This window comes from Mirounga angustirostris, unplaced genomic scaffold, assembly GCF_029215605.1.
Source record: "Mirounga angustirostris isolate CCGP_5_RB_7025 unplaced genomic scaffold, mMirAng1.0.hap1 SCAF_9, whole genome shotgun sequence".
Taxonomy (NCBI): domain Eukaryota; kingdom Metazoa; phylum Chordata; class Mammalia; order Carnivora; family Phocidae; genus Mirounga; species Mirounga angustirostris.
Window position 1 is genome coordinate 52882533 of NW_026991717.1, and position 18454 is coordinate 52900986.

Below are 18454 nucleotides of genomic sequence, written 5' to 3' on the forward strand. Positions count from 1 at the left end.
TCTTATAATACAGGTAAATGTCCAATTTTATGAAGGTTATCTCTCCTAACCAGATTCTATGTGTTTTACAAGCTAACTAGAATAATGCATTCATTGTTTTCCCATTAGCTTGTTTTACTACTATCGAGCAACTCAGGAACACTCAGTAACTAAACAAATTCGGACTTGGGCCCATCTTCTGCTGAGTCAGCAATCTCTTTAGCTCCAGGTGTCACCAGCACAAGGGATGTCGCCTTTCCAAGGCTCAGAATTTCAGACAAAAGAAGAAAAAAGAGAAAGAGTTGGAAGGGAAGGAGGGGAGAAGAGAGAAGAAAGGGAGAGAGGGAGAGGTGCCTGAGGCAGGGTCAGGGTGCCAATGACAGCCTCAGGCACTGACTGTCATCAAAGGCATGTGAGCTTGAGCCAAAGACTGTAGTCCTATGTTTCCTTAGCTTAGCATCACACTGTTGCTCTGCTAGATGAAAAGTTATTGCACACAACCACGCAATCATCTCAGTTGTACATTCACAGGCTTTGTCCTTGAGATGACACACATCTGGAGAAGCGATAATTCACACTTCTTTCCTGATGTCTGCAAAGCTCTGGATAGATCATGCCATATGGACAAATGTTTGTATAAATAACTTGAACATTCACATTTCATTCTGTGATCTTGTCACACTAAAGATAAAGCAATAAATGCCTCTAAAATTTGCCAGAAAGGGGTGCCTGGGTGACTCAGTTGTTAAGCGACGGCCGTCGGCTCAGTTCATGATCCCGGGGTCCTGGGATCGAGCCCCGCATTGGGCTCCCTGCTCTGCGGGAAGCCTGCTTCTCCCTCTCCCGCTCCCCCTGCTTGTGTTCCCTCTCTTGCTGTCTCTCTCTCTCTCTCTGTCAAATAAATAAATAAAATCTTTAAAAAATAAATAAATAAAAATAAAATTTGCCCAAATGATGCAATCATATGTATCAGACAACTCTGACTAAGGTGTAATTATTATTGTTTTATTGAGGAATGTACTGTCTTAAAAGCCGCCCTGTTTCTAAAATTTAAAAATTTCCCATCATGTCTGGAAAAGTTTAAAACAGCTTTGTAAAAAGTTTTATCTATTAGAGTCATGTTAAAGATCGATTTATGTTGAATAATCAATAAAGGTAAGTGTGCTAATTAATTTTGCTGCCTGTAAGTCTATCTTGAAGACTATTCATGGGTTACTATTTCAGACTTATTTGCTGATGCTGTGTTAAAGTATCATGATGCTGCCTTGCTTTCAGGAAGACGATACCACTGATCTTCCAACAGTGGGACACGTGCATTTAGTGATTCTTCTGGAACTGGGGGAGAACTTGCGCCAAGTTGGTCACATTTTCTCACCCAGTGAAAGATTGGCAATACTAACTTCTTATGTGGTCAGAAGAGTACTTCTGATGTATTTAGCCTAACTCAAAGCTATGCATGTAAACAGAGATAGGCCTCTATCGTGATCACAGTTACAAATACATGTATATACTAAATTCCTTTCAGTGATTTAAAAAAAAAAGAAAAGTTCATGTAAGAAAGCCAGGCAACCCAATCTGAAAGTGGTTAAGTAATTTTCGATCGCTGTTACCTACTAAAGCTCTGCTGAGGTCCACTGGTGCGAGTTGCCAGAGGTGCCCGTGAGCAAATGAGACAATTGTATATCTTAAAAAATCCAAGATAAATAAGTAGTGCTAAAAAAGAACAACGATTAAATTATTAGCCAGGTGGTTAACGGAAATGCACAACCTTGAATAAAATGGTCCTGATGGGGAAGGAGAAGGGTTTTTGCTTGCTTATTTCTAAATGGCCACCAGGGTGCAACTCAGCCTCGTCTTGCGAAAGTTTACCTTCGGTCTCCTTCAACTCGCTTTTTACGAACTAGGTGAGAAATAAAGACAGGAAAGAAAAAAGGTAAATTGAAGGAATGGTGCTTAAATTCCAGAGCAACAACATTAATCACACTGAACAGCAATCCCACACGTTTAAGGATATAGTTATCTTAAATTTCAATACTCAATTACCCAGTACATGCTATAAATGGAAATGATATCATAACCTAGTGTTTTGCGGAATTTACATTTTAAATAAAGTCACGTCTGATATTTGAGAATTTGAATGTTAGAAATTTCTATGGAGTGGCAGGTCCAGAATAGACCCGTGAAACAGTGAAGTCCTGAGTATTTCCATGGTCACATACCCACAGCCTCTGTGCAACCTGATCCCCACCTGGCTTTAACTCCCCAGGACGACACATGTACAATCTATGAATTCAGCTTACGGCCTGAACACCAGGAGGAGCCGCAAACAAATGTTCAAAGTTTTGAAACCTGTTTTATACAAACCACCTCCCCGCCCCCGGCAAGTATCAAGCTTCCAAAGAAGGCATGATTCAGATGGCAGGCAAACTCAGAGATTAAGGTTCCCTTAAGTGGGTACTTAGTATCAAAAAGTTGCTCTGATGGCCCATTCCCAGTTTCTGCAACCCATTTCCCCCTTTCACCTCTCCACCTGCAGGCCTGTCTGGTGGGTAGGAAGAGGGTTACTCTAACCTTCCTGGATTTGGCAAAAAGGTGCCCAGACTGTGGTCCTGCCCTAACTCTCCACTTTAAATAGCCCAGCCTGCAGAAAATGAGACAAAAGCTATTGCCCACAGCTGCCACTTCTGGGCTCATGATCGTTTTTCCATTTACTTCAAGCCTTTTCTTTTGCCTGTTTCTCTTTGGTCTCCATGTTGTTCAGCTGTGGACTCCCTGCAGTTCTCGGTGCTGACTGCTGCCTCCACCCTTCCCCAAAGCCCTGTGTGCAGGGCTGCCCCCTTAGCCTCATCCTCTACATCCCAATGGCAAGCACTGCCATATGCCTGGCCAGCCTCCGGAGGTCACACAACCTACGTGGCCCGGGCCTCAGCAGCTTGGCTGAGCACGCCTGGGCAGGGAGAGGGACACTAATCTTTGCCTGCCCCTTCCGGTTCCAACTCTTGGTTTCTGTCTTGTCTATGATCTGAATCCTCCCCATGGCCAGCACTCTACTTGGCAGAACACTGTGCCCAGTTCTCCCAGCCAAGGTCTGGCCTTCTGTCCCCAAACCTCAAACTGGGGACCGAGTGCTGCTATTGGCTGGCTGCTTGCCAAGTGACTGTCAACTCTTGGATGTCCTGTTGCCATGCTGCTTCAGGTGACTGAGCTGTGCCCAGACCAAGCCTTCCATATCTGTCCCATTCTTCTGTGCTGTGGTTGACCAGGATATGCCCCCTCTCATCCTAACAGAAGAAATATTACGGATCCTCAGCAAAGAGTAGGCAGCAGGAAAAACTAAAGAGGGGCTAACTGAAAAAGCTACTTCTAAGTTTAATCTTTATAACATAGCTCCCTTAGTTTACTTCACGTGGAAATCACCAAAGTATCAGACATAACTGCATTTATACCCAAGTGCAAAAGCACAGCCAGGGGTCAAACATAAGTGAACTGGGAATTTCCATGTCACTGTATCCATCTTCTGGTGCAGATAACAACACAGGGTGGCTACATGTAAGAAGTAAAGGAGAACCAAATGCATAAAGGAAACCAAGCAAAAATCAAAGCCTGTCTGGAAAAGAAGAACAAATAGTTCTTCTTGAGAGAATGCTACAGTAAAATTGAAACACCGCAAAGCTGATGAGAATTCCCAGGATAACGTAATAATGTGCATTTGATCAAGTGCTGACACCAAAGGCCAGTGGAATGATGTCTGTGAGATATTGCATCTGAGGTGGAGAAATAGTCACCGTACTCTTCTAATTGCTAACAGCACACATTAGGGCTGCGTTACCTAGGTCATTATTCTTTGTGATGGCGGCTGCCACCCTTGTTCGAGGCCCTTGCTTGGTAAACTGATATCCAAACTTGAGGATCCTTGAATTCTCCTCGAGCATCTGGGCAATTTCCATCTCCACAGCAGTTCCCAGCTGCTGTCTCTGGTTACAGGTGCGGACACATAACAGGACGACCAAGAAGAAAGAGGAAACAGTTACTTGCATGGGAGAGATGCATAGCTACTTGCTGGACAAAAACATAAAGGGGTAAAAGTCTCACATTGAAAGGAATAAAGTCACTTGAGATATTTTCTCCCATATAGTCACTTGAGACCTGCTCCTTGTCTAGAAGCAAAATCCAACAGACAGCCAAGTCTGTTGGCATGCTAAACCGAAAAGACTAAGCCAATTATTTATGAAGGAAAAGATGATTCCACATGTAAAATTAAAGCAAAACTAATATTCGGTGTTTCCAATTTACCCCAGTTTCTATGGTTTAAACAAAGGGTGTTTTTAAGTAGTGAAACTGTCTTATAGCAATCAATCCAATTACTGAATTTTCTATTCTGGGATCCATTTCCAAAATAATTAAAGGTCATCAACCAGCTGGCCATTCTTTCTCAGCAGATTCTCAGTAGGAGATCCCAAAGAAACTTCATTGTGGTTTGAACCATGGCCAGGACAATTATCAAACCCTGAAGGGTGTTATTGGGCTGTAGAAAAATCCCCAAGTTTTTTAAGTGGGTGAAAAGAGGTTTCTTGGTTTTTTTGTTTGTTTTTTAAGCTGAGACATAGAATAAAAAAACTAAAAGCAGAATAAAAAAAAAACAGGGGCATGTAAATATAGGAATTTAAAATTAATCAAAATTTAACAGTTAACAAAAATTAAAATTCAATTTTTCCATAATATATTTATTAAAAATTTTTAACTTAAAAAGTATAGGCTTGGGGCCCCTGGGTGGCTCAGTCGTTAAGCGTCTGCCTTTGGCTCAGGTCATGATCCCAGGGTCCTGGGATCAAGCCCCACATTGGGCTCTCTGCTCAGTGGGAAGCCTGCTTCTCCCTCTCCTACTCCCCCTGCTTGTGTTCCCTCTCTTGCTGTCTCTCTCTTTGTCAAATAAATTTAAAAAAAAAAATCTTTAAAAAAAGTATAGGCTTATTTAGAAAAAGCACATAAAAAGTGTATAAAATACAAAAGCTCCCTTCCCCCAGTATTTCCATTCCCCATAGAGAAAGCCAGTTTGGCATATGATATGTAGTCTTTTAAAACATTTTCTATGCATTCATATGTATACCTAATCATATGTACATGTATGCTTTTTCACATAAATGGATTATACCGGCATATTGTTCTGAAACATTTTTATTTCTCATTTAACATTGAGAACACCTTTTCCATTTCTACTATTCCAAACAACGCTGCTGCAGTGAATTTCCCTCGCACACACAGTATATCCTAGGACATTTCTGCAAGTGTGCCTGTAGGGCAAATTAGGGCTGGGCCCAAGAGTAAGCATGTTTCAAATTTTGATACATTACTCACTTACCCTCAAAAGTATGACAGTTTTTTACTCCTACTAACAGTGTTTGAGATTTACTATTTTCCCTACCCTGGCCAACATAGGATATTATCAATCTTTTCCCCGTTTGTCATTCTAATTGGTAAAGATTTATATTTCACTTCTATTTATTTAATTGCTTTAATTTGCATTTCTCAAATTATGAGTAAGAACAATTAATTTTCTTATGCGTCTGTATTTCTCTTTTTGGAAACTACCAATCTCTGTCATTTGTATATATTTTTTAAACAGCCCATGGTTCCTTTTTTTTTTTAATTTGTAAGTTTCTTATATATTAGGAAATTAGCCTTTTGTCAAATGTGTTGAAAATACTTTGTTCAGTTTGTCTTTTGACTTTTTTTTTTGATTCTCTTTTCATTTTCATGTGGCTAAATTTATATCAATCTAGATTTTATATCATGTTTAGGAAGGCTCTTCTGATTTCTTCTATCAGAAATCCTTCTGATTTCTTCCATTTTATGATTTCATATATTTTCATATTTAAATCTTCATTTCATCTGGAGTGAATTTTAGTATAAGAATCAAGATAGAGCCCCAACTTAATCTTGTTCCAAAATGCTAGTGAAATTGTCCCACTATCTTTTACTTTATCCTTTCCTCACGGAGGTACTTTGCTACAAAATTCTCAGGTGTACTTGGATCTGTTTCAGGAATCCACTGTTCTGCCAAGTCTATTTCTATGCCAGCATCATGCAATTCTGATTGCTTTATTATATTTTAAAAATACACCTTTTAAATTTGGAAAATGTAAGTATTGAGCAGGTGGAGGAGAAAATTTAGAGAGAAACTTTTATGTTCTAGGCAAGGCCTAAGGTCTAATTCTTTGCTCCTTTTCTTTCTTTTCACTCAGCAACCTGTCAAACCAGTCTCTCCCCAAGAAATTAACAAAATGTGGTATTTCCAGTTAGACAATAACAACTTTGGGTATCCAGTGTAGAAATTAGTGTTCTAAGCTAATGGGAGGGAGAGGCAGAGAAAAGAGATCCTGACCTCACAGTTTCATGAACAACTTTAGCTCACGACATGCTTTAGAACAGTGCGCTGTACTAAAGATTGAGACTTGAGCTAAGGCTGGGGCTGCCATAGCTATGCCTTATGCCCCTGGTGCTATCCAAGGGCAGAAGGAGCTCATGGGGTTGTGGCTGATGGGGAGGGATGACATAAAAGTCCCTTTACTTCCTCTCACAAATTTCACGTCTTTGGAGTCCTGCGCTTGGGTAATATGCAGGATGGGCATGCTGATGGCTATATAAGGGATGTAGGAGCTGCAGAAAATTATATTGGGAAGGAGCATAGAAAAGAAAGGGAGAAAGTAATGTAACACAGGGCACCTTCTTTCTCAGCCTGAGTCTTTTTATTTGAGGTCTTCTGTGTCATATAAACCCAGGGCAACAAATGTAGGCCAAAATTTCTTATAATTTGTCTGTTTCCCTTTTATAAGTCACTAAATACAAATGAAAAAGAAAAATCAAAGTTTAAGCATACATTTCTTCTGTTTTTTTAATGACCTTTTTTGTTTACTCAAATTTCTTTAGCAGTTACCCATCTGTTTCATTAATATGCATCACCGATTGTCCTTCTCACACGGGGCATCTGATTAAATCATTACCTATTTACCCAGAGCCTAGCCACAGCAGCCTGCCCCAGTGACAGGCTCTCAGCAGGCCTTCACTTTGGCGTGGCTGCCTGCCCCAAGGGTGCTAAATTGGTCTCAGCTGCTGGCCCTGCCTGAGGAAACGGTCTTGCAGATTATTTTATTTCAAACCCTTCATTACACAGACGAGGAAACTGAGGTCTACTTCTAATAGGCTATGAGTCGATAAGCAGAATTTGGATGGAAATCAAGTTCTGACTCTGAATTTCCTCTTTCTTGGAATAAAGCAAGGAATTTTTCCGGTTGCTCTAGAAAGTCTCAATCCTCTTGTCAGAAATGTAAAGAAGCTATTTCAGAGGCATATTGGGGAATAAAGTGGGAAAACTACACCATTCCATTCTAGATGACTGAAAAGGGGTGATAAGGTTGATGTAAGGGGATTTAAGAGAGCAAATTCAGGATTTGTATTTCAGGGTCTTCTTCACATGCATTAGGAAAAGCTGCTCTCGTCTCAATGTTCAGGTTTCCATCTCACTCATTAGATGTAGGGTTGCCAGATTTAGCAAATAAAAATACAGGACACCTAGTTAAATTTGAATTTTGATTAATAAAAATAAATAATATCAATAAATAAAAAGAAAAAAATATATTTTAGTATAGTATGTCCCAAATATTTCATGGTACATACTTATACTAAAAGTTATTTGTTGTTTATCTGAAATTCAAATTTAACTGTATTTTATCTGGCAATCCTAACTAGGTGGTATCTTACAAGGAACCAGGAACATAGTTTCTGGAACATTACTTCAGATACGGGGTTTCATAATGACCTAAACCAACATAAGTTAAATACACTTTGGAATAAGGTATCCACTTCTGTCGTAGATGTCCTGGAAATAATATGCTAAGAGCTCACTTAACTACTGCCTAATACTAGTTCAACTGATAAATATTCCTGAGCTATCACATCTTTTCTTTCAGTTCATATTTCTCTCTAGCTCATTTTCCTACTCTCCCACTCCCTGATGCCTCTTTTTAAATTTACTAGCAGCTGGACACACACCAGGATACACGGCATCCAGCTTCCTGAGAGTGTACGGCTGGGTGTGTATATCCCCTTCACATATCTTCATTTGGGAAAGCTGCTTTGGTGATGCATCCTTTCTGGGGAGGGTGAGAATAAAGGAGCACCTGTCTTCTGTAGCTTCCCCTGCTCCCCTGGCAGCAAGCCTCTGGAGGAGTCGAGGGGCAGAGGACCTGCCCTGAAGGAGCTCACGTGTCCTAAGTAGCAAAAAAGGATAGTAGAGTTGTTCATGGGACCTGTTGGGGGTTTCCATACTTAAGCAAAAGTCCTGGGTAGAATCCCGGGGCTCTATCAGCTCTTGGAGGGTTTAGACTAGGGAATTTCCAGACATGCAGGGGGCACTCTCAGCGGGCACTCTCCCCACTGTCCCTGCCACCCCCACCCCTAATAGGAGAATGCTCACAGCACAAGGCTCTGTGTTGTCTCCTCTTTCTGGGCCCTTGCAGGGCCCTTTCTTCTCACTAGACAGTGTCTAGGCCTCTCAGACTCACTGAGTCCCATGGCAGACAGTTCCCTGTACTGAAAGGGGCAGGGCACAGCACTATGCTGAGAACTGAGGCTTGCTGTCCAACAGCAGGAGCCAGCTGAAGCCAGCAGAGCCACTGGAAACATGGCAGGTGGATGCTGGGAAAAGGCCTTTAGGGTACAGGAAGATGTGGCCCTAGAGACAAGCCGCTTGCTTTGGCTGTTGATGGGAAGCTAAGAAACACCGCAACAGAGCTGAGACTGTGATCGCACTATGGGTGTGGCCTGCTTCTCTAAGCCAGACCATCTTCTAGAACCTGGATTCCTCTAAACAGGCTCTGTGGCCAGGCGCAGACTGCAGGAGTCTAGTTTTGCTCAATTTTTTTTCAGCTCTGGCAACCTCCAACCAAGAGCAAGGAGTCTGTCTCTGGGCATGGCCAGCCCACTTTCTCCTCAAAGCCCTAGTTCCAGTGAGAGGCAACAGCAAGGCTGGGACAGGACTGGCTGCGGTTCCTGCTAGGAGGCAAGGATGACGATGGCTGCACAAAGTAGCCCTCAACACCTTCGGCCCCCCTCCTCTCTGCCCCGGTACCTGACTAGCTGAGGGCTGGTGGGGAGCTGGCCCTTTCCGTCTCGGGCTGCCTCACTGTGCATCGCGTCTGGTTACCGACATGCACTCCCATATACCCTCCACAGGCCAGCAGCTGTTGTAACTTACAGGAAAGCCGGAACATCGAATCGAGTCATAGAACTTGGCTTTAAACTCACTGCCTTGTGGCCCCCTCTTCACATGCACCCTATGAGTCACACCTGGTTGTCGATCTTGATCTCCGTCAGGGTGTCATTCTCTCTCAGTGCCTCCACCAGGGCCAGGATCCCGGACCCAGTGATAAAATTGGATTCGATGTTGAGGCTTTTCAAGGTCTTATTTACTTTCAGCATATCTGCAAAAGCCTTATTATGCAAAAAAGAAGTAACCATTAATGCTTGTAAAGATTTATTTACTGAACTCCCAGCCCCAAATTAAACACAGATGTTTTTTATATACTAAAAGAAAAACTTAGTCAAATCAAACTAAGAATAATTCAGTCCAGCAGCCCAGACTTACGAATTTTGCATACCTGTAAAAGAAAAACTAAAACAAAAAATCCTGACCCAGGATTACCAACGTTGTTAAGTAAGAACGTTGAGTAAAATCCCACCACCATATGTTATCATTAGCAGTTTGTTTTTTGTGCGTGTGGTTTTTGTTTTTTTGTGTTTTTGAGAAAAAGACATTTTAACATTAGGAGAAATGTAGAAAGGACATGATCTCAGAATTATTATTATTTTTTTAAAGATTTTATTTATTTATTTGAGAGAGAGAGAAAGAGAGAGAACACCTGAGAGGAGATAGGGTCAGAGGACGAAGCAGACTCCCTGCCGAGCAGGAAGCCCGATGCGGGACTCGATCCAGGGACTCCAGGATCATGACCTGAGCCGAAGGCAGTCGCTTAACCAACTGAGCCACCCAGGCGCCCGATCTCAGAATTATTTTATTTTGTCCCTTTTCCTATGAACGGATAAAAACACTTTACTGTCGACTAGCATGTAGGCACTACTGATGTAGTCATATTATTTCAGGTCATCTATAAATTAGAATTCTTCAAAGATAACTTTTGGAATATAATCACCATTCAGAGTAGCAAACCCACTGGAGACCCCCAGATCAAAACAAGAGATACACACATGCACCTGCCTGTTCCCCTTGCACCCAAAGTTGGCCCCTGGCATGAAGAAAAGATACCATTTTTAAATGACTGGAACTCTCACAGTGCAAGAAAAACAAAACAAAACAGAGGGCCATTACCTTGAAGAATTGCCAAAATACAGAAAAAAGACAGCCTGGTGGAGAAATGACCACAAAAAAAGCTGTTGCCTGAGACACCAGAGGTAAGGTAAGGGGCATCTCCTGAAAGAACTGCCTTCAGAACAGACTGGAACAGGTGGAGCAGACGGAGAGCACGTCGCCCCTCCCTGCAGTTTCCCAGGAAAGAAGCAACTGCCAGCCCCCTGTCAATGAAAACTTTCCTAGGAAGAAGCTCCAGTGAGGCCAGGAGCTGAGACAGAAGCCATGCAGAAACAGAGGCACCTTCAGACCCCTCACCAGACACAGTGTGGGAGAAACGGAGAGGAGAGGCAGCTATGTCCAGGAAGGAACCCCTCCCAGAGTGAAGCCTTCCTAGCCATAGACTTGTGGGGGACTCCCAGCTACCTGACAGCTCCCCATGCACACCCTTCAGAGAGGGCTGCAGTCAGTCCACCTGCCTGCTTACAAAAGCATGCATGCATTCATGCATTCATTCATTCAATCAATCAATCAGAAAAGACTATCGGGCTTCTACAGTGTGCAGTATGCCAGCAGCAGAGAAAAGAAAAATCTCTGTCCTAAGAGGGCAGTTGATAAATAAATAAATTACATAGCCTGTTGGATGGTGACAAATGGGAAACAGAAAGGGCCTCCCTTTTGAGGGAGAGGTCTGTTGGTGAAACACACTGACACAACTGCAGAGGAAACGATCCTGGTTTACACAAAACCACCTCGTTCTCTATTCGCAAGTCTGGCAACCAGTGACTACCGGACAAAGTAGGAAAACCAACCTCATGGAAGAGAAAAGCCAAGTTGACCAAACAGGACAACATGCCATAGAGGGAACAGAAACAAATGTAAAAATTCTAATTGTTATTCTCCCTCTTCTCACCCACCAAAAAAAGAAAAAGAAAGAAAACACATTGTATCCATAAAATAAATACTGGCTATTGTGGGGAGAAAAAAAGAGGAATTTGAACAAGAAAATGTTCTGAAAAGTTTAAATACTACATTGAAATAAAGAAAGGTAATGGACATCCAGAATTACAAAATGAATGAGCATGGCTGAAGAGCACGTTGGTGAGTGAGAACATAAATCGAGGGCTATTCCCAAGAAGGTAGAGTAAAAAGACAAAGCTAGAAAATATGAGACAAATGTTAAAAGATATGGGGAAAGATACAGAAGTTCAACATTCATCTAGTAGGAGTTTCAGAAGGACAAAAGAAAAAAGACAACACAAGGGAAGAAATTATAAAATAATAAGAAAAAAATTTCCTAGAGTTGAAGAGAGTTATGAGTCTTCATCTGAAAGAACCCATAGAATGCTCAGCAAAATGAGTAAAGAAGACTCACAAGTGGACACATACAAGTGAAATTTCAGAACTCCAAGGGAAAAGAGAGAGTCCTAAAAGTTTCTAGTAAGAAAAAATAAGTTACTTACAAAGGAACAAGACTCAGACCAGCATTAGTCAGTAGACAGCAAGGCCCATGAAAACAGATTTATATATTTATATAGCCAGGTAGTTGTAAATACTGGTGAAAAGTTTTAAATTTTTACAATCAACCTATATATAAAACATAGACTATAAGGGCATAAAACATATAAAACTGAAATGCGTGAAAATAATGGAATAATTATAATTTGGAGGTAGAAAAAGGAGGAGGGATGAAGGCAGATTATAGAACTACTCTCAGCTTTTCTAATGGAGAAACAAAAATTATTTAACATGATAAATCAAAAACAAAAAAGTATGTATATCAGGGGTTTTCTACTCTGCCTGCATGTTAGAATGAATGTTAAGATATATAAAGTATTGGGCCCCACCCCAAATGAATTAAATCAGAATCTCAGGCTATAGCCTGGATTGCTATATATTTTTTTAAGATTTTATTTATTTATTTATTTACTTATTTTAGAGAGAAAGAGAGAGAGTAGAAGCCAGGGCTGGGGGGACAGGGAAAAACAGAATCCATGCTGAGCACAGGGCCTGACAGAGGGCTCAATTCCACCACCCCGAGACCATAACCTGAGCCAAAACCAAGAGTCAGGACACCCAACCGACTGAGCTACCCAGGTGTCCCTGGACTTCTGTATTTTTAAAAAGCTCTCTGGGCAGCGCCTGGGTGGCTCAGTTGGTTAAGCAATTGCCTTTGGCTCAGGTCATGATCCTGGAGTCCCGGGATCAAGTCCCGCATCGGGCTCCCTGCTCAGCAGGGAGTCTGCTCCTCCCTCTGACCCTCCCCCCTCTCATGCTCTCTCTCATTCTCTCTCAAATAAATAAAATCTTTAAAAAAAAAAAAATTAAAAAAAATAAATAAATAAAATAAAAAGCTCTCTGGGTGATTAATGTTCACCAGGATTGACAACCACTTTTTTTTTTTTTTTAAGATTTATTTATTTGCCAGAAAGAGAGAGAGTGCGCAGGGGGGAGGGACAGAGAGAGGGGGAGAAGCCGACTCCCTGCAGAGCAGAGAGCGTGATGTGGGACTCCATCCCAGGACCCTGAGATCATGACCTGAGCCGAAAGCAAATGCTTAACCAACTGAGCCACCCAGGTGCCCTCCTTTTTAAAAAAGATTTTATTTTAGGATTGACAACCACGTTGATTAAAGTCATAAAGACAACAACTAAAAGAATGAAAAACAAATTGCTAATACTGACTGCTCTGGGGAATGGAACAAGGAACTTCTTAATTATTTTAATTATTTTTATGGTGGAAAACACAGGAAGAAGGAAGCGAAGGAATCTAACTCGGGACCAGAATTGGATTTCTCAACCTTGGCACCAATGACGTTTGAGGCCAGAGGATTCTTTGTTGTGGGACATTGTCCTGTGTCCTGCAGGATGTTTAGCAGCTTCTGAGACCCATTAAATGCCAAAAGCACCCTTCCCAGTCATGACAACCAAAAAATAGCTTCAGACACTGCCAAATGTCCCCTGCAGGGCAAAATTACTCTGAGTTGAGAAGCACCAGACTAGAAGAATAATACTGTGTATTAGTCAAGCAGTTGCTTTAAGTGCAAAGAAAGCTCGAAGATTTGGACTGACATTATTGTACACCATGTAAATTAAAGTGCATTTATTCACTGCTAGGTCCTTAATTAGAAGTAAATGTACACATTTTAATTAGAGCATCAGAAGGAAATGCATCAGGCTTTTCCTTATGGACACTCCAGGCTTCAGGATTTATGTTCATTATTAGAATAACAAAATGTTGGAGCAATTAGGCCTTTATAAAAAAAAAGGTTGCAGGACTTCCTGGCAAGTAGCCAGGATCTTGCCACTTTCTTTTAAACTTGAGAAAACACTTTTCTCAAACCGAATAAAACAGGGGAGACCCAGCCAAACATAACCCTGGGCTGCAGGCCCAAATTAATTTCAGTTCAGCAAATATTTAAGCATCTATTACATGTGCTGGGGATAACATCAGTAAAACAAAGACTCGATTTCTTAAATGTTATATAAATAGTTACAGTAGAAACACATTTTTAAAGAGAAGGTTTTGCTTTCTGTACTTCACAGGATTATATGGAAATCCAGTGTCCTGCACTGTCCAAACCTGCACCATCCAAAGGATAGCCTCAAGACACATGAAGCTCTTAAGCCCTTGGAAAATGGATGGTCTGAATTAAGATGTGCTGTAAATGGAAAGCTTGCACTGGATTTCAAAGATGTGGTATGAAAAAAGTAGTTAAAATACCTTATTACATTTTCAAATTATATTTTGAAATGATAATATTTGGGATATATTGGTTTAAATAAAATATATTATTAAAATGAATTCCATCTATTTTTTTTTTTAATGTGGCTACCAGAAAAATTTTAAATCATACACGTGGCTTACATTTTATTTGTTATAGACAGTGCTCTCCTAAACTCTTTTTTTTTTTTTTAAAGATTTTATTTATTTATTTGAGAGAGAGAGAATGAGAGACAGAGAGCATGAGAGGGAGGAGGGTCAGAGGGAGAAGCAGACTCCCTGCCGAGCAGGGAGTCTGATGTGGGACTCGATCCGGGACTCCAGGATCATGACCTGAGCCGAAGGCAGTCGCTTAACCAACTGAGCCACCCAGGCGCCCCTAAACTCTTGACTTTTATGTGGCATTATTATTAATTGTAAAAGTGTTTTTTATTTTTTTTAAAGATTTTATTTATTTATTTGACAGAAACATAGCAAGAGAGGGAACACAAGCAGGGGAAGTGGGAGAGGGGCTCTCATTTTATTTGTTATAGACAGTGTTCTCCTAAACTCTTGACTTTTATGTGGCATTATTATTAATAGTAAAAGCGTTATTTATTTATTTATTTATTTTAAAGATTTTATTTATTTATTTGACAGAGACATAGCAAGAGAGGGAACACAAGCAGGGGGAGTGGGAGAAGCAGGCTTCCTGCCAGGCAGGGAGCCCGATGTGGGACTCGATCCCAGGACCCTGGGATCATGACCTGAGCTGAAGGCAGACACTTAATGACTGAGCCACCCAGGTGCCCTGTAAAAGCGTTTTTTAATGTATTTGGACTTTTTCTGCTCCCTGCTAGAGATGTGGATAGACAGAAGTGCTTGGGGCATGGTGAACTGAACTTGATTATAGGTCACTTAAATGCATTTCCTGGCTAGTCTACATGCTGTGTAATCTCAGTGAAGTTACTCAAGCTCTATAAGCCTCAGTTGACTCATCTATAGAATGGGGATAATGCCATCTCACATACACATAATTTGCCTACGTTGACAATAACCCCACAAGTGCCTCACTGAATCCGTTTCTGAACTTTATTTTCTGCAGTTTTTAAAAAAGTTTTATTTATTTATTTGACACAAAGAGAAGGGGAGAGAGAGAGGGAGAGAGAGAGAGAGAATGAGTAAGGGAGGGGCAGAAGGAGAGGGAGAAGCAGGCTTCCCTGGAGCAGGGAGCCTGATGCAGGACTTGATCCCAGGACCCCAGAATCATGATCTGAGCTGAAGGCTTAACCAACTGAGCCACCCAGGCGCCCCTCTGTTTCTGAATTTTAAAAAGAAAAATTTCTTGAAACTCTTTGCTTTAATACCGATCTTTAATTATCTTCTTCTCTCTTTTTTAAAGTAATCTCTACACCCAAAGTGGGGCTCAAACTCACAACCCCGAGATCAAGAGCTGCATGCTGTATCAAATGAGCCAGCCAGCCAGGGAGGCGCCCCCATCTTTAATTCTTTGTAGTGAGTTGTTCAGTCATAATCACCGTTTGAAGATCTCTATTGCCTCTGGGGTAATCAACCAATTTTCAACCTACAGAAAGGTTCTGGCATGGCTGAAAGGAGAACCATCTGAGGGCTGCCAGGTGAGGGCTGGACCATAGGAAGCCATCTAGGAATCAGGCCAGAGAGGCTTGTCTCTTCACACCCTTAAGGACTGCAACTGTTCCTTACAATTGTGTGGTGTGCTTGTCACATGGTATGCAATCAACACATAGTTGCTGCATTAAAAACAGTATTGAAGAGTTTATTAGATTTAGAATTTATTTAGTCCATTTAGCAAGTTATCTATTTGACTGGGTAGAAGAATTAGACTATTTGCTAGTGCTGTGTCGACAATGGCCTATGACATATTTCCATCCCTGCAATTTTACTGTACTGTATTATATTGAAGTGACAACCATTTCTTTCTGTTTTTTTTTTATAATTTTATTTATTTATTTGACAGAGAGAGAGGGAACACAAGCAGGGGGAGTGGGAGAGGGAGAAGCAGGCTTCCCGCCGAGCAGGGAGCCCGATGCGGGGCTCGATCCCAGGACCCCGGGATCATGACCTGAGCTGAAGGCAGATACTTGATGACTGAGCCACCTAGGCGCCCAACAATCATTTCTTTATTCATCCCTTTAGTTACTTACATACAAAATGTACTGTGACTATTTTGCTTTATTGAAAACAAATCTACTAAATGACAAGAGATCATAAAAATCGTATACTGATAAAAATCCTTAAATTGTTAATTTCACTTTTACCAATGATCTGGTTCTGCTCTTTTTCTATTTTAATGATAGCTTTCAAATTCAAAACTGCTTTCAACTTACACATTTACATATGTAATAACTGCTGGTGAAAACATCAATTCTGTAGCTTAATCCCTCTTCCATGAGTACTTATTTTATATATGCTGTGGTCAGCATGGAAATATTCTTGATTGCTGAGAGGATTCATTCATTTAACAAGCGCTGTTCGAACATCTACTCTGTGCCAGCACTGGGATAGGTATAGCCATTACTTTCTTATTTATTTTATTTATTTTATTTATTCATTTTATTTTATTTTATTTTATTTATTTTATTTTATTTTTTAGGGGTGGAGCAGAGGGAAAGAGAGAGAATTTTAAGTAGGTTCCATGCCCAGGGCACAGGCTGACTCGAGGCTGGATCTCATGACCCTGAGATCATGACCTGAGCCGAAATCCAAAGATTCAGATGCTTAACCGACTGAGCCACCCAGGTAGCCCCCATGTTACCTGTTTTTAATGCTATTTTAGGTCTTCCAACAGACATGTTAATTTTAATCATATCATCAAGTCAAGAAAACTTGTTTTTCTAGCTTGATTCAAGGGCTGAGCATGAGATGCTGTAGAACAACAGGCTGATGCTCAGGCTCCCCCAAATTGACATATTTTAGCAAATGTATGACAGGGAGGCATTGTGTACAGATATAGCATAGCTTGATGGCTAAACCATCCTGCTTGTAGAACCAGAAAAACCTGGTGGTGCCACTTCTGGCTGTGTTACCCTGGAAAAGATATTTAACCTCTCTGAGCCTCAAACCACTCATTTGTTAAAGTAGGCGTTAATAATAATACATACCTCATAGTATTACAGTGAGGATTAAGTGAGCTGACATGTGTAAAGCACAGAGATTACTGCTGGCATTTACTAATTGCCCAAGAAATGTTAGCTATTAATAGTAATAACACTGACGGTGGTAATAGTTGTAGTATTTACTTGGGTCCAGGGGCTTCCTTATTTAGCTGAATTACCTGAAATGCATGGAAGGAACAGGGCTTTCGGTTGGTTATTTTTTTCACATTCTTGTTAACAGTGTCAAAAAAAGGTTTTAAAATCTGGTTGTTTAAATATTTCTGAAACATACTAATCCATTTCAAAGATTAAAATGAAATATACTTTTATATGTGCTGAGTTCCTATAGAGTTGGGGATCTTTTAATATCCATTGACGTGACAGAATGTTAATGTAGATACAGAAGTTTCAGAAAACTTGGACCAAGCACAGAGCAAAATCTAAATGTTTATTTAGCTAAATGACTAATCCAATCTTATTTCTTTCTCCTAAAAGCGTAGTGCTCACAAAATTTTAGTCAATTCGAAGTGCCTGACATTTGGCTTCTGGTTTTTTTTTTGTTTTTTTGTTTTTTTGTTTTTTTTAAAGATTTTATTTATTTGAGAGAGAGAGAGAGAGCATGAGGGGGTCAGAGGGAGAAGCAGACTCCCTGCCGAGCAGGGAGCCCAATGTGGGACTCGATCCAGGGACTTCAGGATCATGACCTGAGCCGAAGGCAGTCGCTTAACCAACTGAGCCACCCAGGTGCCCTCATGTTATATTTCTTTTTTTTTTTTTTAAAGATATTATTTATTTATTTATTTGACAGAAAGAGAGCACAAGTAGGCAGAGCGGCAGGCAGAGGGAAAGGGAGAAGCAGGCTCTCTGCTGAGCAGGGAGCCCAATGTGGGGCTCAATCCCAGGACCCTGGGATCATGACTTGAGCCGAAGGCAGCACCTTAACCTACTGAGCCACCCAGGCGCCCCTCATGTTGTATTTCTAAAAAAATTTTATTTTCTAAAATTTTACTCACAATCGCCACAGGGTCATTGCTACGGGTTGCAGCCAGGCTGAACTTCTTTACGTGAGTGTTGGTTTCCAGAGCTTTTGCAAATTCCTTCAGGGTTGGAATTGGAATGTTCTCAAATGGGGAAGACATAGACAGTTAATAAATCATTCTGTAGCCCCCCCTACCCCAAGTCAAGGACCCACAGCCTTTAAATTCCTTATGGGTTTAGATGGCTAAATGCATGAAATTCTTTCTAAAAGATTCATTAGCCATTGTCCAGCAAC

At 41.0% G+C, this 18454-nt stretch overlaps 1 protein-coding gene across 3 annotated transcripts in view; it reads right to left on the reverse strand.

The window, feature by feature from the left end:
* Window positions 1–963: 963 nt before the first annotated feature.
* The window catches only part of TMOD2 (tropomodulin 2), a 47733-nt gene continuing 30242 nt past the window's right edge, over window positions 964–18454 (reverse strand). For 2 of the 3 annotated variants that reach the window (XM_064570474.1, XM_045900067.2), the window contains 4 exons: window positions 18195–18302; window positions 9325–9468; window positions 3809–3953; window positions 964–1879 (listed from right to left, as the gene is read on the reverse strand). In XM_064570474.1, the coding sequence (XP_064426544.1) occupies window positions 1845–1879; window positions 3809–3953; window positions 9325–9468; window positions 18195–18302 (432 nt within the window). In that variant the 3' untranslated portion in view covers window positions 964–1844. The other variant, XM_045900068.3, reaches the window with a different exon arrangement.